Source organism: Tamandua tetradactyla, chromosome 9 (assembly GCF_023851605.1).
Source record: "Tamandua tetradactyla isolate mTamTet1 chromosome 9, mTamTet1.pri, whole genome shotgun sequence".
NCBI classification, from domain to species: Eukaryota; Metazoa; Chordata; class Mammalia; order Pilosa; family Myrmecophagidae; genus Tamandua; species Tamandua tetradactyla.
In genome coordinates, this window is record NC_135335.1 from 63,515,376 (window position 1) to 63,535,355 (window position 19,980).

At 45.8% G+C, this 19,980-nt stretch overlaps 1 protein-coding gene across 3 annotated transcripts in view; it reads left to right on the forward strand.

The window, feature by feature from the left end:
• TRIO (trio Rho guanine nucleotide exchange factor) overlaps positions 1–19,980 on the forward strand; it is a 466,986-nt gene that overhangs the window by 438,123 nt on the left and 8,883 nt on the right. For all 3 annotated transcript variants that reach the window (XM_077116861.1, XM_077116863.1, XM_077116862.1), the window contains exons 41-53: positions 1,063–1,132; positions 3,005–3,094; positions 3,648–3,740; positions 4,576–4,626; positions 4,888–4,965; positions 5,446–5,637; positions 8,466–8,643; positions 10,704–11,527; positions 15,613–15,860; positions 17,283–17,421; positions 18,246–18,273; positions 18,470–18,632; positions 18,879–19,000. In XM_077116861.1, coding sequence (XP_076972976.1) covers positions 1,063–1,132; positions 3,005–3,094; positions 3,648–3,740; positions 4,576–4,626; positions 4,888–4,965; positions 5,446–5,637; positions 8,466–8,643; positions 10,704–11,527; positions 15,613–15,860; positions 17,283–17,421; positions 18,246–18,273; positions 18,470–18,632; positions 18,879–19,000 — 2,276 coding nt within the window. The remainder of the gene's footprint in view (positions 1–1,062; positions 1,133–3,004; positions 3,095–3,647; positions 3,741–4,575; positions 4,627–4,887; positions 4,966–5,445; positions 5,638–8,465; positions 8,644–10,703; positions 11,528–15,612; positions 15,861–17,282; positions 17,422–18,245; positions 18,274–18,469; positions 18,633–18,878; positions 19,001–19,980) is intronic.

Below are 19,980 nucleotides of genomic sequence, written 5' to 3' on the forward strand. Positions count from 1 at the left end.
TGCTATACTTGTCTTATCTCTCCCAATAAGAGGAAAGACCCTTAAACCAGTTGTATGGTTTTTATTTTCATGCCCCCTATAACGGCTGATGGACTTGCACTCAGATTAATGGCCAACTTTAGAAGCAGCACTTGAATTTATGGCTCTGTAGACCATAGCCTTTATCTAAAGTCTTCAGTGAGACGAATTTAAAAAGCAGTATTTTATGCTATTATTTAGACTTCTACTCCCAGGGCTGACCTTTTAGCCTGTGGCAGGGAAAGGAATAGAAACTATATTCAACGATTGACTGTCAGGATATAGCAAGTGCTTCCATCTGCCTCGCATGTGCAGGGCTGGGTCATATCAAAGCCCCAAGTCCTAGGAAATTCAGCAGCATATTAATTGGTATGCTAGGTTGTGGGTTAATAAAGTACCAAACATAAACTTTAGCATATCCAAGTGATAAAGATAGTCACACATCTTAAAGGCACCCGCAGGCCAGGAAATGAAGAGCTGTTGTCCTATAGTTGTTCTCTTACCTGAGCCAATGTTCTACCTGAGCCAAAATTTATAACCTAGAAATGGACTTTGATAATAATTTGAAGAAACTTTATAAAGCTGATACACATAACATTTTTAAGATCTATAATTACCCAGTTAATTTTTAAAGTAACATGGAATGAATATGAAATCTGCTGGTATAAGGACCTAGTTTTCAGTCATAAAAAGTGACCATTATTTAAGAATATTAATTTTTCGCTCAGTATTCAGCTGAGTATATTAGTGCTTATTTCTTTGAAAAAAAAAGAAAAATCTTATTTATCTTAGGAAGTGAAGGTTCCAGCCAAGGATTGCTCTGATTCTGTCTTGTCTTTTTGAGCTGTGTGTCTTTTTTTGCGTTATAGATTGGGAGGCCATGTCCCTACAAAATGTTTTCCATGTACTTTATTTCTGTTAGGTACATACTTTGTGCTTCCTAATTGCTCATGTCCAAATAGAGAACTTTGAAAATGTAAACCTAAATCTAAAATTAGAAGGCCATGTGGAAAAGATTCTAATATTTTCCCCGTTTGTCTTCAGCTTTTTTTTAGGAGAGTTGGAAAAGTGCCTTGAAGATCCAGAAAAACTAGGATCCCTTTTTGTTAAACACGTAAGTACAATAGCATTACTTATGTTCTGTTCTGGTTATTGTCATATTTACTCACTGGTTTGTCAGATTGTGGGAAAACTTGCTTATGGTTTATAAAAGTGCATGTATTAAGAATAATCCAAACTGTACTGTATCAGTGAGTTGAAATTAAAATCCCCTCTTGCTTTTCTACTTGCTTTTCTACTGCCTTTCCAGTCACCCAGCCCCAGCTGGATATTTAGCTTACCATAGTAGTATAGGTAGGTCACAAGGAATTGAGAGCCAGGCCTGAAGCAGGAACATTTGGGAATGGCTGTGGGTGAATAGGTGTTTGGTGGAGATGTGCCACACATGCATAGGTTTAATGTAATAGCAGTACATGTGCACATCTAAAATACGTGTGCTAGTATTAAAGATCTTTTTCTTAGGAAAAATCACTATATGTTCAGAAAAAAAACAGTGGCAAGAATTTTTGCATTTTTACAAATCCCTTTAATTCCTGGCTTTATAGAAGGTATTATATATAACAGTATTTATGAGAATGTATGCATTTGTATTTAACCTATTGTAATATGTTGTTTTGGTTGGCATATAGGGAGGAGTATTTTAATAGCCTTTTCAGATTACTATAGATACTTCTTTTTGATACTGTGCCAAAACTTAACAAGCAATAATTTCTTAAAGGTTAGTTGCAACGTGGAATCTGAAAACCTGGCAGTGAACTTTTCCATCACTGTTACATCAAAATCCATTGAACTCAGTGTCCTTTGAAAGAATCTTTCACCTGACCATGTTTTGTTCCATCACACATTGGTCATTTGGAACCTGTTGGTTCACTAATTTGGCAAATATTCCAGATATTGACACATATCACACAATACCAAAAAAATCTCATTCGTCATTATCACCACATCTCATCAGAACACTTTTTAAATATTGAGAAGTTGTCCAGTTCACAGTGACAGATACATGTTTTCCAAAATTCTAATGCTTTTCTTGAAAGCTCACATCTTACTTTATTAGCATCTCTTCTCTTTATCTTGAAGTAACAGGCTTATTTTGTTCATTTTTGAAAAAATGTCTCCCAGATAAGATACCCAAGTGTGAATGATTATTGTTGGTATCCATCCTTCTTGCCCATAAAAATGGGGTTTCATGAAAATAGCCGTTTGTTCAGAGCACAACTCTATCACCCAAGGGCGTTTCTTTGAGACAAGTGTCAAGTCTGAGGTGTTACTCGGACTTCCCATTTTGTCATAAAAATGCTAAAAAGATACGTGAGATTTAATCAAATGAAATTTTTTATTGCTTTATCATGGACATTCTTAACTGAAACAGACCTTTTCTTTATTTTTTACTACAAACATGTAGTGAGTAAAGAATGCATGCTTAGGTGCCAGCAGTTTCACCCACTGTTGAAAATTCAGCACAGTGAGAAAGGAAAATGCCATCTTAGTATTATTTTGAAAATAGTTTTGACCTCATAGATCCCCTTAAAGGATTATTGGGCTTAAGGAATTGTTTGTTTTCTACTTTTTTCCCTTAAATTTAATATTTGACATTAAAGAGCTTCTTTAATGAGCTAAGACTTACTGGGACTGTTGCTGGGGATGGGAGGCTGTAATTTTTCATTTAATAACTTGCAGAGTGTTCTTTCACTGCCTCTGGTATTTGCTGCATAAAATGGGGGTGCTGGCATAACTGAGGAATAAAGAGCCATAATGCAGAAGGCTGATAGGCACCATGATTTTGGAACGTGCTTCCAAGAGCCTTCATCGTGCAGCTTGTTTTAAGAAAATTCCCTTTATTACTGTGCTGAGATTTGCACGTGCTCTTATGTTTCAAGTGAACTTCCAACTGTTGTAACCCATCTGTTTGCCTTTTTATTCCTAGGAGAGAAGGTTGCACATGTACATAGTTTATTGTCAAAATAAACCAAAGTCTGAGCACATTGTCTCAGAATACATTGATACCTTTTTTGAGGTAAGTCCTAAGAAAGAAACAAAATATTTCTGAACCTTGTGTTATACTTGATTTCCAGAAATTAAAATATCGTTTGTTTCTCAGGAGATTAAACAATCCTCAGACAATCAGCCTCATTGATAAGAGTTCTGATACAATCTGTGGTCCTGTTCTTTGGCCTTCCAAGATGGAGGTCATTGCTAAACTTGAGGGGTTTTTATCAGTTTTAAACCTGAGGCTCCTTACAAATTAAGAATAACTCATGATGTAAACTTTTAACGTTGTTGGAGATTGAAATAGAATATATCCTTGAGGTGAGGCATAAAAGAAAGCAATCGAAAGAAGGCCTTTAAAAAAGCTTTAAAGACTTCCTTGAAAAACAGCTCAGAAAGGTTAAAATGTAAGCCTTAAAAATTCTGAGAAATGGTGTACACTGCTTGGTTTCAGTGCAGTCCCTTCTGTTCATATTCTTTTACTGTAGTTGTAGTTACCCTTTCTGACAATTGCAAAGACTAAAGCTTTGCCTTTTATAAAACAAGATTTAAGATCTTTTTTACTCTTTTTAAAACCACAGGACTTAAAGCAACGCCTTGGCCACAGGTTGCAACTGACAGATTTGTTAATAAAACCAGTGCAGAGGATTATGAAATATCAGCTGTTACTGAAGGTAAGGAAATGGGAGATGCAAATACAGTGTCAGGAGTTTCTTTGGTGAGCAGACAAGATTTCATGAGGGGAAAGAAGGGTTTTAGCAGAGTGAGGGGAATATCTTTTTGTAAAATATATAAAGCTATCTTGGCTACTTCCAATCTTTTTTTTTTTTTTGCATGAGCAGGCACCGGGAATCGAACCCGGGTCTCCGGCATGGCAGGCAAGAACTCTGCCTGCTGAGCCACAGTGGCCCGTTCTACTTCCAATTTTTAAATAGTTCACAGTAAATTCTAAAAATTTCAGTATAATACCTTACACTGTATTCTCAGTTTTTCATATTCTCAGTTTTTCATTGACATCAAGTTTTGAGTCAAAATGTCAATAACTTTTTCCCCCACCACAGACCTTTCAATGTAATGACTTTTCTTTGACTCTATATCAGTTTTAAACAGCTTCTAATCTTCTGGAGATCATTGATAAAATTAAAATCTTAATCCCTGTGTTTTCCTTTCTGTTAGCATTACAATAGCCCCTGGTTGATTAAAATTCTTAAGCACAACTAAAGAGAGAATCACACATGTTTCCATGATTAAAAATGACTATTTAAATATATTGCTTTTCCTTCATCTATGAAACTCAATACCTGGATATAGCGAGCCAAAAGCTTATCTTGGAGTAAAGCTGGGATTGTTACCTGCTTAAATCTGGGCTTCCTTTGCTAGGCCACAGCTTAAAATCCATGTCAGTGTGCCTTTTATTTGTGTGCTAGGGAGAATGAAATGAGAAGCGAGAACTGAAGTGCTCAGCACTAAGCCAGCACCCTCACCCTTCTCCTCTTCTTTCACCTGCAGGACTTCCTCAAGTATTCCAAAAAAGCTAGCCTGGACACATCAGAATTAGAGGTATTTGACCATCATGCTGTGCCCACCTGCCTCCCTGCCCCCTCCCCCCCAAGGCTCCCCTCTTAGTCCCCTGTCTGTAGGGTTTGGGCTGTCCCTGGGAGGGAGGGGCCCTTGGGGTCGTCTCAGTGGGTGGTGGTGACAGGGTCTCCGCAGTGCCTCTCGATGGCCCGGCACACTTGAGGGTGGGGAGGGTAGGAGTTGACCTTGGAGACCTCCCCCGGAAGCCCCTGACCCCCCACCCCCACCCCTGCCTCCCCGCAGAGAGCTGTGGAAGTCATGTGCACGGTGCCAAAGCGGTGCAACGACATGATGAATGTCGGCCGGCTACAAGGATTTGACGTAATATGGACACTTTAAATTGCTTCTCGGTTCCCATCACTTTCTTTTGTCTGGGGTTATTTTTCTCTATATGTAGAAAGCTGATCTTTTTTGCTTGGTTTTCTCTCTTCTCTCACTTTACTCTGACCCAACTGATATTTTTCTTTCCATTTCTTTTCTGTGTATTTGATTTGCTTTTTTAGGACCTTTCCCTGCCCCAAAGCCCAAGGCCTCATTACAGAGACAAGCAAAGAATTTTGTTTAACAAAGTTTTGTTAAATAAGCAAGAATTTTGTTTAGATAATTGCTCTGTTCAGGGTGAAGAACTGATTTACAGTAAAAGAAAAGGTTCTTTGTGTTTTTTTTTAATTTTTAGCTTTATATTTTAATAGAAAAACCCATTATTCTGTGGGAGAAAATCTAAAGAAAACAGGACTCAAGCTTAACTTAGACAGCAACATTCTCTTCTCCTCTTCCTTTACCCCCTTCTACTCGTTTTAGGGTAAAATCGTCGCCCAGGGTAAGCTGCTCCTTCAGGACACTTTCTTGGTCACAGACCAGGATACAGGACTTCTGCCTCGCTGCAAAGAGAGGCGGGTTTTCCTCTTCGAGCAAATCATCATCTTCAGCGAACCACTCGATAAAAAAAAGGGCTTCTCCATGCCAGGGTTCCTGTTTAAGAACAGTATCAAGGTAATGTGTGTAAGCATGTGTTCTTTGTGTGCTAATACATGTTCCTAGCACTGGTAAACCGTTTCCTTTACGACAGTGCCACAACGCTAATACATTCATTGTGTCAGTTTGTTAATGCTGCCAGAATGCAATATACCAGAAATGGAGTGGCTTTTTTTTTTAAACATTTTTTTGAATTGTGAAATATAAGATATATACAAAAAAGCAATAAGTTTCCAAGTATATTTTATCAAGTAGTTATAGGACAGATTTTAAAGTTTGGTATGGGTTACAGTTCCACGGTTTTTCACTTTTTCTTCTATCTACTCCAAGATGCTGGAGACCAAAAAATATCAATATGATGATTCAGCAGTCACACACATTTGTTAAATCCAACCTTCTCTGTCATACTCCTCCTTCTCTCTCTTTTTTTTTTCATTTTTATGAAAAATAACATATGCAAAAAAAAATAAATTTCAAAGTATGTCACAATAATTACTTGTAGAACAGATTTCAGAGTTTGGTATGGGTTACAATTCCACAATTTTAGGTTTTTACTTCTAGCTGCTCTAAGCTATTAGAGACGAAAAGAAATATCAATCTAATGATTTAGCAGTCATACTCATTTGTTAAACCCTACTTTCTCTGTATAACTCCACCATCACCTTTGATCTTTCTCCCACTGTTTAGAGGTATTTGGACTATGCCCATTCTAACTTTTTCATGTTGGAAGGAGCTGTCAATAATATGAGATAAAGGGATGAAACTAGTTGATGTTTTGGAGAGGCTGGCCCCTCTGCACTGGAATTTATTAAGTTTCAAGTTTACAGTTCTAAGGCCATAGAAATGTCCAATTTAAGGCATCCAAAGAAAGATACCTTAACTCTAAGGAAAGCCGAAAGCCATTGTCTATCAATATGAGAAGGCACATGACTGGCATCTGCTGGTCCTTGTTCCTGGTTCTGTTACTTCCAGCTTCTGATGCCAGCGTTTTCCTCTCCAAGTCTGTGGGCCTTCACTTAGCTCCTCAGGGACACAACTGGGTTCTGGCTTGTTTAGCATCTCATGGGAGGCACATGGCACCATCTGCTGGGCTCCAAAACATCCCTGTCTAGGCATCTGCTCTCTGTCAGCCCTCCAGGCATATCCAGGTATCTCTGTTGGCTCTGAAGCAACTACTTTCCAAGCATTTCTGTTGGCTCTGAACTCTCTCCAAATTGTTGCCCCTTTAAAGGATTCTAGTAAACTAATCAAGGCACACTTTAAATAGGTGGACCTACAGCACCATCTAATCAAATGGTCACACCCACAATTGAGTGAATTATATTTCTATGGAAACAATCTAATCAAAGGGTTCCATCCTAAACAATATTGAATGAGGATTAACGGAACATGGCTTTTCTGGGGTACATAACATTTTTGAACCAGCACATTCTGACCCCTTGTTACTAACTATTTTAGAGAATTTTCTAATACATCCTAAACAATATTGAATGAGGATTAACGGAACATGGCTTTTCTGGGGTACATAACATTTTTGAACCAGCACATTCTGACCCCTTGTTACTAACTATTTTAGAGAATTTTCTAATACATTTCAGAACCTTTAAATTCAGCCCCATTCCTCTTTTCATCACTTCCTGCCGTAGGTATTCTCAGGTGGCCCAGGTCTCACACACGTCTCCATCTGAGCACAGTCACTTCTTTCCACCAGGAGGAGAAGACCTCCTCTTAGGTAAACACTGGGCTGTACCCTCTCTGGGACCATGTGAAACTGATTTAAATTTGGAGGCACAGATTTGGAGTATTTCTCTATAATCAGAGGAAAAAATCTAACTCAGTGCCTTTTTTCATCCATTCAGTAAGGATTTATTGTGCACTCAGTGAGGGGGCTAAAGGAGTGGGCGGAACTTGCTCTCCAATGGAGAAAGACAAAGGACAGACAAATAAGATTAGTGCAAGTAGCCCTAGGTCCTGGGAAGGAGACAAAGAAAGGGTGGGGCAGAGAACAGTGGCAGGGGAGGGCCCAGTCCCAGCAGACAGTCCCTTAGTATCAGCCCTGCAGCCTTGCTGCACTCTACCCTCCTCCCTGCTAGCTTCCAGGGGTTCCCCCAGCAGCACTCATGTGCCTGGCCCTGGGCACGTCTGCCTGGGCACAGCCCCAATCCTGAACAGCATCAGGGACTGCTGCCTGGGGTGAAGTGAGGCCCTAGGCTCTTTTATAGCCCACTTCTTCCACTTTCTACTCTTCCCCTCCCTGTTCAACCCCTCCCACCTCAACCCCCTCAGCGCTGTCCTAGCCACCTGCAACCCCTAGCACTGTGGGCACAGGCAGCAGGCAGGGGTCTCCTGCATTCCTCACGGGCATCTCCATCACATCAGCTTTTAATCCATTCTCATCTCAACAGAAAACCACTCCATCACCATTGAATTCTCTTCTATAGCTATACATTATGTTACGTAATCTGCTTTCTCTATGAAACCATCTTATGCATTCTACTTGTGATATCATATATGACTTTATGATGCATATTATATTTATATTCAAGTTTTTTTTCCCCCTTGGGGAAGGGTAGTAAGGCAGTGCTGGCTTGCCTTACCAGAGTTTTGAAAACAGGTAGTCCCAGGCCACATTTCTGGTTAGTTGTTCAAGCAACCAGTTAAACTCCTGCTGGTCCTCCCTATACCTAGTTCAAAGAAGCATGAAAAACAACCTTCAGTATAACTGTTTCTGAAGCAGCAGCCATGACAGCTCAGCCAACAAGTGGCTGTTTCGAGCTTGACACACTGAGTGAACCTTTACTTGGTATTTGACCAGTGGAGATCAGGGTGCTTTAATTTGTTTTAAGGTGAGCTGCCTTTGCCTAGAGGAAAATGTGGAAAATGATCCCTGTAAATTTGCACTGACATCGAGGACAGGTGATATGGCAGAGACCTTCATCTTGCATTCGTCCAGTCCAAGTGTCCGACAAGCATGGATCCATGAAATCAACCAAATTTTAGAAAACCAGCGCAATTTTTTAAATGGTAATGTATGTTCCATTTCTCTGTATTTTCCTTCCCTCTGCAGTTTGTTTCTCTTCTGTCTGCAGTTGCACATAAGCAATATATACTGTGTCTATGTACTGCATGTATACTCGATGTCACCTGCACAGCGATCCTCTGTGGCCACTACTATTTTTTCCATTTCGTGGATGAGGACGCCAAGGCACAGAGTGACTACTGATTTGCCCAAAGTCTCACAAGTGGTTTGTGGCAGTCAGGGTTCGGAACCAGCCACCCAGTTCTTGGCCATGTGCCTGCTGTTCCTCTCCTCTTCCCCTACCCATAGTCCTACGGCCACATGTATCCCAGGCCTACAAATCCCCTGTCCTGGGAAGAGAAGAATGTAAGGCAGGAGATGGTTCTGGTCAGAGATTCTGGAGACATTGCAAGTGGTACTGTAGCATTTGTGCTGGATTGCATTGCCAGCCCACATCCCCTCCTCCATTAAGAAACACGAGGTGGCTTTATCCCTCTGGCTCCCAGGACATGAGTGATTACAGAAGAGTTACAGCACAACAAAATGTCTTTTCAGCAGAGAGGGTGGCCATACTGACCTTACATTGCTATGACTGACTTTTACTCTTGACATCTATGACCTAAAACCCACATAATTCTCTTTGGGATGGGACTTTAACTCTGCTTTTTATTGGGTGATCATTGAAGACCTTCAAAAATTTAGTCAGAAACTGAGCACTGATTTAATGTCTTTTCTTTGTCCTTTTCCTCATGTCCGTGGTGGCTGTCTGCACCCCAGTCCAGTGAGATGTTTTCATGCTTTCTGTTGCAGTAGAACCACCACTACCCTTGCAGAGCACTTGCAAGCCAGGCACACAGGCCCTCCATGAAAAATCAGGGTCCCACAGTGTTTCTGACCAGCTGCCTAGGTGTTGACTCCAAGTGCCAGGCTGCGTGGTTTTTTTGGTTGTTGTTTTTTTTACACTTGCAGTTGCAATTGGATGCGTTTGGGAGCTAAGGGAGTGGTAGTAGGAAGTGATTCCTGTGTGTGTGAAAAAAGCTTTAGCTAATGCAGCTGTGAATGTACGCACACCTCTTTAAATACAGTTTACTTAAGCGGTGGCATTAAATACCAATTCTTAGCAAATAGCTATTGGGAAATATCTAAACTATCATTTTCTTTCTCATCATTTTCAAGTGTGATGAGGCCATGATGTTAAAGTTTCTTGACATCTCTCAGTCTGGGTAGTAAGTGTAACATACATCCCAGGGGGTGAAATGAGGTCACGAGTGTGGTGGCAGCTCCCTTCTGTCTCCCCTTTTTCCAGTTAAGAGACCATCACCAACACAGATTTTGTAAAATGTCTCTTGCCTCCAGGATGCTTTCTCATACATGCCCAGTGCCTCCCAGGCGGGAGTGGGTATCTCCTGTTGTACTTCTTAAGGTTTTAACACTTAAAGAATTCATGTGGGCGGGCCACGGTGGCTCAGCAGGCAGAGTTCCTGCCTGCCATGCCAGGGACCTGGGTTTGATTCCCAGTGCCTGTCCATGCCAAAAAAAGGAATTCATGTATTAGTGTTCCATATATTCTATCTGGCAAGTTTCTTAGGATTTTGTGCAGGTGATTATGTAATGAAACTAAATCATTAAGTCGAGAACAGGATAGCTCATAGAATTCTTTAACTTCCTGTGTCTCGTTTGTTTAATCTGCAAAACAGAGGTGGTCTACAAAACCCCCTGCACATATGGCAGCCGGCAGTCCAGTCAGCTCTCATCCCCTCTGTCCTTGCCTCAGGTGGACTGACCCCTGCCCTTCGCTCATACACCTGGTCTCATCAACCATTGGCTTTAGCCATTTTAACTAATTAGTAGTTAAGACCTTTTTCTTTTCCTTTTAGGCCTGGATAGTATAAAGCAGCTAAAGCTGATCCATTTGTAGATCATCATGATTAGAAGTTGCCTCAGTTTCCCTCTGGTCTGACTGTGGGACCTTCACATCCACCGCTTCCTGTTGATACTCAGTTTTCTTTTTTCTTTCCCCGCTACCCTGACTGAATCTCTTCTACTGTGTCTTGCTCCTCTACAGCCTTGACGTCACCCATCGAATATCAGAGGAACCACAGTGGGGGTGGCGGTGGCAGCAGCGGTGGGGGCAGCGGCGGGAGTGGGGGCAGCGGGGGCCCCAGCGGCAGCAGCAACCACAGCGGTGGCCCCAGCAGCTGCAGCGGCACCCCCAGCTCAAGCAGGAGCAGGCCGTCACGGATCCCCCAGCCCGTCCGACACCATTCCCCAGTGCTGGTCTCCTCTGCAACCGCGAGCCAGGCAGAGGCAGACAAGCCGTCAGGTACGTGCACCCCCAGCCCCTCGCTGCCTCCCCCCAGCAGCAGCCTGGCCCTGGAGGCTGGCCCCGGCCAGCCGGGCAGGCACCCGCCCGGCGGAGAGGGCGAAGGTCCAGAGAGAGAAGCGGAACCCATTCCCAAGATGAAGGTGATGGAGAGCCCTGGGAAGTGCGCTGGGAACGCCGCCGGGGCAAGCCAGGAAGGAGCCCCCAAGGAGGCGCGGGGGACCCTGGAGGACGGCCGCTCACGGAGCAGCCTGGGCCCCCTGCCCCTGGGCAAGCCCCGGCCTGGGGCCATCTCGCCTCTCGGCTCTCCACTCTCCACCACGTTCCCTTCTCCTCTCGGCAAGGAGCCGTTTCCCCCCAGCAGCCCCCTGCAGAAGGGGGGCTCCTTCTGGAGCGCCATCCCTGCCTCCCCCGCCAGCCGGCCCGGCTCCTTCACCTTCCCCGGGGACAACGACTCCCTGCAGCGGCCGGTGCAGCGCCACGCGGCCCCCGGCAAGGACACGGACCGCATGAGCACCTGCTCCTCAGCCAGCGAGCAGTCGGTGCAGTCCACCCAGAGCAACGGGGTAAGAGTGCCGCGGGGCCGCCGGCCGCCGGGCCCACTGCCTCTATCCCGCCAGCTCTTCTAGCCTCGTGTCGCCGTCGCTCTCCTCCTACTAACTCTGGGCTCTCAGGGCTGCGCTGCGCTGCAATGCTCAACTCTTCCGGCCCTCCCTGTGCACTGACCAAGTAGACACACATGTAGCTCCTCTGTATGTGTGCGTGTGCGCGCGTGGCCACGGCCTGGACAGCAGACCCCACGGGGGCCTGGCACACGCCTCTAACCTGTGACCTGCGCCTGATGTCTACTAACTCTCCTGGCTTTGTCTGTCTCCTTAAAGAGAAAGCAGATCAGTGACCTTCCCAAGGCACAGGCTGTAAGTCTCTTCAATTTACCAGCCAGCAAAATATCTCCGAACTCCTTTTTCAGTCCCTACCTTCTTCACACCATTTTTCCTCCCCCAGGGGTAATTTTCCCTGCAAACCTCTATTTAAATTAAAATCTGTACACTTTAAACTTTCTGCTCATTGCTTGGTTTTGCTCTTTTATGCCTTAAATTATCTTTGCAGCATTTTTGACTCACTTGCTGAAAAAAAAAATCCCTCGAGAAAACTTCCAGCAGCAACTCAAAGCAAACTAAGCTGACAAAATGGGGGGAAGGAATCTATCGAGTGGAAATACTTTCTCCACCCAAAGTTTCACTCCGGAAGATAGAGACTCTTTAGGGCCCTAGGAGACAGGGCCTCCATGGCCAGTGCAGGCTGGGCTCGCTGACCATCCACCCTGCGTACCTCTCACCTTGTTCCTATGCACAGGGGGTGCTGTGGTGGGTATTCCCCTCACTCTGTGGCCTCCTCCCCAGCCACTTCCTCCAGGGGGTTGGCCTGGCCTGTATCACTTACCTGAAGGCATGCACGCCTGAACAGACCTGTCTCATGAGTGGCTGTCTGATCTCTTTATAAATTTTTTAATTTCCCTAAGAATCTGTGTCTCTCTTTATATATTAAAAAAAAAAATCTGGCTTTTGCATGTATTTCTGTTTCTTCTAGACTTCTTATTAATGCCATGTTTGGGTTGACTTGTCCTTTCCTTCTGTTTTTTTTTTTTTTGTTATATATCTTGTTAAACTCAATCTTTATGTTTAATTGAAGAAGTTATGAAATGGATCTTGGTATATTTGTTTTTACTTGAGTCTTATTCTCAAAATAAGTGGCCAAGGCAGGCATCCCTCGCAGAGTTCTTATTTATGGGTCACTGTGTTCTCCAGGGCAGTAGATTTTAGATGCAGGCAGGCAAGCAGCAGAACATAGATTTCTGTCTAAGAAAGACAAACAGCCAGTGCAGAGCCCCAGCCTGCAGCACCTGCCACATGTTAACATTTGCTCCAGGGAGCAGGAGCCCCCCTGATGAAGTCTCTCTGGTATCTCTTGAGCTTGTGCTACCTGGGACAGTCTCTGAGAAAGAGGAGCTTACAGAGTCTGTTTTCCAGAATTCATACCTCAAATGCTCCAGCCAAAGAACCGACGCTGATGTTCCCAGGATGTTCGTGAGTGTGTATGGAATTCGGGCTGCAGGCTGGCCCTTTCCACAGGGGTTCACTCCAAGATAAAGGCAGTCTCTGTGTAACACGTGTGCCAGCAAATTTTAAGTAGGGAGAGGTGCCTTGTATTTCTGCCTCTCACTTTTTCTGATGTGGTAGGTAACCGGAAAATGGAAATTGCCATACTGTGTTTTAGACCAGCCTAAATGCCTTGATGAAATGCCCTTGGGACCCAGGCCTAAAGTGGGGATTTGAAAAAGGTCCCCAAGAAGCCAAAGGATTTCCATGGAAAGGGTCTCCCCACCCCCACCCAACTGAGCCATCCTATCTACCGGGACTATCATCAAGGGCCTCCTTCCTCCTTGACCACCTCCAGGGCACTGTCCGCAGTCACAGCAAACCAGTTCTTCCTGCTCCACCGCGGAGTCCTTCCCCACTTCACACGGACATCTGAAGAACGTTCAGCCAAGAGCAGGAGAGGAGTGGCTGTAGGCCTACCTGAACAGTAGCTCTGTGCCGGCCCCTGAGTGGGTAAACACAGCATTTGGGTGCCTCTGTGACCTGGCCTCCTGGCCCAACCCCTGGGCACCAGTAAAAGTGCCCTATTCCAGCCTCCCCTGTCACAGGCCAGGCAGCCCAGAACAGGTGGTTAACCTCTGTGTGTCATGCCCACTGGCCAAGTGGTTAGAAGATACAGGAGGTCGATTTTAAAAGTCTGATACACTGCCTAGTACATACCTATTTATTATTGTGGCAAAATACTCAAATTACAAGACTTGATACTTAGTTATCAGCCTTTGTATGATACTCTGACAAAAACAGTGATGCCGCAGAACTTGGCTGTTTAAAGTTTTTAGCGAATAACTCTTTGAAATGTCAGAACTATAAGTGCTCCCATGCAAGTACTAAAGTACAGGCTGAAAAATGTAAAATGATATTAATGAGTAACACAGGCCGAGGCCTGCCATGAGCAAACAGCCAGCAAACACATGAGGCAGAGCAAGCAGACTTCTCAGCAAACACAAGGAACAAGAGTGGTTTTGCCACCATGGGTCTAGAACGACGGACCTGGCCCCTCACCGTCCCAGAGTGCTGTCCTGTTGGCTCTCCCAGGTTCTGCCTCATAGGAGGAATACAAAGGAGGGGAAAGGGGTCTGCTCTTGGTGAGAAGGAACAGGCACATTCCCCCAGCCGGTCACCTGGCTCAGGACAGCCGTCAGGTGTTCGCTCTAGCCATGTCCCCATACCAGCTCTGTAACACTGGGGCTGAAGGGCAAGTGTGGTAGGAGCATTTGGTCAATAGCACCTACGTTGACCAGGACCTGCCCCAGAAGTCGAAGACCCCAGCAGAGGCTAACTGGAATTCCTGGAATCCACAAACACTGTTGGACTCATCAGGAGAAGCCTCTGAGAACCAGCTAAAGGAACAGGAGTGCTCTACACCATTTTCCATATCCTACCAGTTGATGGGGGCATGGGACAAGTGACGGCTTAGGATTTCGCAGTGGTCTATGCTTTGACCTCCCCTGGAACTGAGAGGTCACTTGTTAAATGAGAGCTTGGGACAGATACTGCCCTTTGTGTGTACTCAGCAGCTGAAACTGCTCAGTTTAAGGGCCTGGCTAGGGGGCCGTAAGAAATCCCTGTCATTTTGCTTTTGCCATCTTGCCTCATTGTCTGAGTCATCGAACATTGATCAAATGCCTGCTACCTGCCAATCACTATGAGTGACTCTAAAGGTAGAATGTGCTCTGTAGAGATTCAGCACTACTGGGCTGCAAGGTGAGGGTACGCCAGGCTTCCCGTGCCAGCATCTAAGTTTGGAAGCCCAGGTGATGTGAACCACAGGAGGTAGCAGATCTGTGGCTGCACTGTGATGCTGGGCCACGTGTTCCCATGGCATCGACTCCTTCCTGCAGCTGATGCCAGCTTATGAGAGGACTGCAGAGCTGCTCTCCATGTTCAAGCCCAACAGCAGTTGATCCACCTCCCAGATATTCTACATCCTTCTTTGGAGACAGAAAAAAGAGGTGGAAATGATTAGGCCAGCAACTTACCATAATCCTGGAAGATACTTTCTCGATGAATGTTTTATCTGGTGAATTTAGGGACGTCTCTATCATCCAGTCTGTCAGTGAGCCAAAAACTAGTCTTGTACCTGTTAACCTTAATCCTTCCTTTCAAACAACGAGCATGATATTTATAGTCACATTATTGTGTTTGAGTTTGGAAAAACCCAGCCTGACATCAGTGTGAGGATTAGCTATTGCTTTAAAGATGTGAGGAAGTTTCTAAAATTATCAAGCTTCCAAAAATTAAATGTGATCATTGAGGTGATTTTTATTTAGATTGTTCCCAAAATGCTTTCTAGGGAAATACTGATTTTTTTTCAATTGTTGAAAAAGGTACACAAATGAGCTAAAGTGAATCTGAAGGCAAAGTTAAAAGCGCCTCCATGTCAGTCTGGTAAGCCATACCCTGGGTTTATTGTGTAGTGGTTCAAACGGACAAGGCTTTCATGTCATGAGCATCTCATTTCAGTTGGTGTTACCCCGTCTTTCCTTGTGCAGAGTGAAAGTAGCAGCAGTAGCAATATCTCCACCATGTTGGTGACACACGATTACACGGCAGTGAAGGAGGATGAGATAAACGTCTATCAAGGAGAGGTCGTTCAAATTCTAGCCAGCAATCAACAGAACATGTTTCTGGTGTTCCGAGCCGCCACAGAGCAGTGCCCTGCAGCCGAGGGCTGGATCCCAGGCTTCGTCCTGGGCCACACCAGTGCAGTCATCATGGAGAACCCCGACGGGACGCTCAAGTGAGTGCCGAGGGCAGGGGGGAGCAGGGGAAGGGAGAAACCCACGCGGGCCCAAGGCCTAAGGACCAGAAAAGGACCAAGTAGCCTTCCGGAAAAATAGTGGGATCACCTTACTCTTGCACATGCACGTGTAAACCAAAACGCATCACCCAGTTGGAGGTGGTGGGGTGTCCCTCCATCTCCCAGCCATGTTCAAACAGGTTCTTTCATAGCCTACATTTAGAAATCCAGGCCTTTTTCATGTCACTAAATAGGGTATGGCAATAATTTAGTTCTTGGAGGTCATGGGTGGGGGGTAAGGATTTTCTAAGGACCCCTGACTCCTCAGGGGCTTGCTGGGGTGCATCAGTACAGGTGTTCATTCCATAAGCTCCAGGTTAGCACTGGGCAGTGCCATGTGCTCAGCCTTCCTGGAAGATCCACCTAAGCAACTTGGAGCCAATTGTCCTGCATTAAGTATTATTTAAAAGAAAACTGAGTTTAGTATCATAAACTGTTCAAGTAAGAGCTCTCCCACCTCCCTCCCTGGACTCAGCCCTAGGAGAGGCCTAGCCACAGGGTTCCAGGGGAGAATAGCAGGGCAGCATACGACAGGCCCTTTCTAGAAGGCCTGTAGCTTGCCTAAAACCATTCCTAAAGGGAGAAGGGGAAAAAATGACACGGCCTGCCATGAAGGAGAGCCAGCTGGGCGAGCACCTCCCTGCTCGGTTTCTGGGAGTGCAGATGTGACACAACACCATGAGGTCTGAAGCCTCCACTGGCTTCAGCCCAGAAGATCAGACCCAGAGTGTTTTATTCCAGTGTTTTGCTGAGTGAACTTGTGCCCTTGGCTAGGTTTGTGTAGAGGCTGCCTTGGCATCTCAGCATCCCAGCGCTGCTGGGTGGGGGCTCCTGCAGACTCCGGCTCCATGATACTCCAGGTTTGGTGCTGGCTCTGGACTCCTGGCACAGCAGAAGTTCTCAGATAACTGTGGGCTCCAAGCCCACAGGGGCAGCCAGCACTCTGCAGGCTCCGGGTTCCTCCCAGCTCACCTTGGCGCTCACATCTCAGAGAGGGACGGTGGCTGATATTCAGGCTGTTCCAGTTTTCCCATGGTTATTCCTTTGTCCTCTTTCTCCATAATACCAAGAAATGTTTTCTGCATTCAAAGATCCCATTTTACACGTTGCCTCAAAAAATATTCTTAGGCCCCTTTGTATTTTATTCCTTAAAATCTGATTTAAGAAATCAGTGGTTTTGCCTCGGGCTGTTGAGAATTACAGCAACATTTTCTTTGCAGGGATCACTGTTACTAAAGGACCCCGGGTCACCTCGATACATCCAAGTGTAGCATTTATTTCTTCTCTGATGCCTTCAGATGTCATATGCAGAACACTGGAGAGACGTGGTCCTAACAATGAGTTATTTTGTTTTGCCCCTAGGAAGTCAACATCTTGGCACACAGCACTCCGTTTAAGGAAAAAATCTGAGAAAAAAGATAAAGACGGCAAAAGGGAAGGCAAGTTAGAGAACGGTTATCGAAAATCACGGGAGGGACTCAGCAACAAGGTATCTGTGAAGGTGAGGACGGGTCTCCAGGAACCTGGGTGTGACTCCTCAGTGAGCAGAGGACACTTGGGCTGGTCCAGGAGGCCATGAGTGGGATGGACATTCGGCAGACCAGGCGCCTCCTTCCCCAGCCCCTCTGACTCTGAGCAGTGGCCTGCCTTGGCCCTTTGCAAGGACCCCTTGGGGACCAGACTGGCTGCCACCCTCTGGAGGTCGCCGTGCCTGCACGGCTCACAAGACACCAGGTGGGCAGGTACACGCCTCTGCAAGTGCACCGGACTCACACAGAGTAGCATTTGGTGGCTAGGGGACACAGAGGTATAAATATCAGGAACCCAGAGGCTCGGGGTGCCTGCCTCAGAGCAGAGGGCAAGAGATTGAGTGTGGACACAGACCCACTCATTACAGATGGGCTCTGGGGCCACGCCAGTCAGCCCCAATCCTCCTAGTCAGGTTGTCTTCAGCCTGAAGGGTTTAAAGACCTGGAGAAAAAGCAGAAATCTCCAGGTCAGAGAACTGGCTTTTCAGCAGGAGGAAGGGATGCAGGAATGAGCCTCACCATGGGAGGAGAAAAACAGCTCCACGACCGAGCCAGTACTGTAAGCGAGTCCCTGTGGGCATGGGAAGAAAAAGCACCCAAATTTACATGGCCAGAGAGCTTCTGCCTGCATTTTAAGGCAGTGAAAACAAACATGGTCTATTTGGATTGATTTCCAGGCAGCCCAAATGACATTTCTCTTCATCTTTCACCAGTAACTGTAGTGCTGGGTTGAAAGTAACGTACCTTTAACTAGCCCAACGTTTTGATCGACACCTGTTTGCTTTTCCCGTTTCAGCTTCTCAATCCCAACTACATCTACGATGGTGAGTCCCGTGACTTTTTCTTCTCATTTTGGCACGTGTAGGTCTGCGGGGCGCCAGGCAGAAGCCCCAGTGTAGCGCAGGAAGTGGGTTTCCAATGGCGCTGTAGGTTTGGGCGGCGGCACGGGGCCTCCTCGTCCTCAGGGGGCCTCGGGGTACATGGAGAGGAGCCAAGGGTGACCTTGCTCGTCTCCCACAGTTCCCCCAGAATTTGTCATTCCGCTGGGTGAGGTCACCTGTGAGACAGGGGAGACTGTTGTTCTCAGATGTCGCGTTTGTGGCCGCCCAAAGGCCTCCATCACCTGGAAGGGCCCTGAACACAACACCTTGAACAACGATGGCCACTACAGCCTCTCCTACAGGTGAGGAGCAGTCTCCAGGTCGGTGTCATGCCAGGGAGACACCCCCCTCCAGCTGCCCTCAGCACTCAACCGCCCCCAGAGAGGTACATCCATACCTGGGCATGCAACACAAACCATCAAAGGTGCCTCGTCAGCATCTCAGCTCCTCAGCGCCTTTGAGCTGGAGGAGGGGCCCAGGCATGCACCACAGGAAGCTGATGATAGGGGTGCCAAGCCCTCTGACTCGGTGTCTTCTCCCCACGGCAGTGACTTGGGAGAGGCTGCCCTGAGGATTGTCGGCGTGACTGCGGACGATGACGGCATCTACACGTGCATCGCTGTGAACGACATGGGTTCAGCCTCGTCTTCAGCCAGCCTGAGGGTTTTAGGTAAGATCACCTGGTGAGCAGGCTGCCACTGAGCCCGTGGTGAGTACCAGGCAAGGCAGTGTCCTTCCGGAGCCTCCCTAAGTCCAAAGTACCTCCCCACTTGACATGGTCCCACTTGACATTAATAGCAGTAGGTCCCCCCAGGTTCATCCGAAAGGGTGCTGCACATAGAGGCTAGTCTTCTCACAATGTCAGGGAGGCCCTCTAAGGCCCCTGTTGCCAGGAGTGGGGAAGGAGGACATGGTCAGGACAGGGAAGGTCGCTGACCATTCACCATGTGGCACTCAAGCCTCTAGTTGGGTCAAGATGCTTCTGTGCTCTTAGTACTTAAAAACCCATCCTCTTACCAGATCGTCCAGATAGCACCTTGGCTCTAAGAGAATCTGATCTAAGTTGGTCCCATTTAGCATGCGAGTACAGAGGGGATAAGGAGGTGGCAGGCTCTGTGCCTGGGCATTAAATCCAAATGGTCACCTGCCTGGGCAGTTCTATCCCTTGTCCTTCAGAGGCTTGCCCAGAGTGTCCAGCTCAGAGGGAACCCTGACAAACAGTCCTTTTTAATTCTCTTCAAATAGGTTTGACTTCTACAGATGCTCAGCACATGGCATTTACTGATGAATTTCCAGCAGCTGTTTTATGAAAGCCGGCGAGGCAGTGCAGGGCTGCTGAGAGCATTTCCCCACGAGCCAGCTGCTCCACGTGTGGGAAATAAAAATCCATACTGAAAGGCAAATTGAGTCTTGGAGCCTTGTGGTAGACAGAATTTGTCTTTGAACTCTTATCCCATGTATTTTAACATCATTAAATCATAGCAATGAAGAATTCTATTTTGGGGGTTATGGCACAAGAAGGAAAGTAAATCTTGAATTTGAGGTTCACTGATTTTCTTATTTTAAGAACATACCATATTTTAATTTTTTTTGAATTTCAGCACAAGGATATCACAGATTTTATAGGTGATTCTTTTTTAAAAATGAATT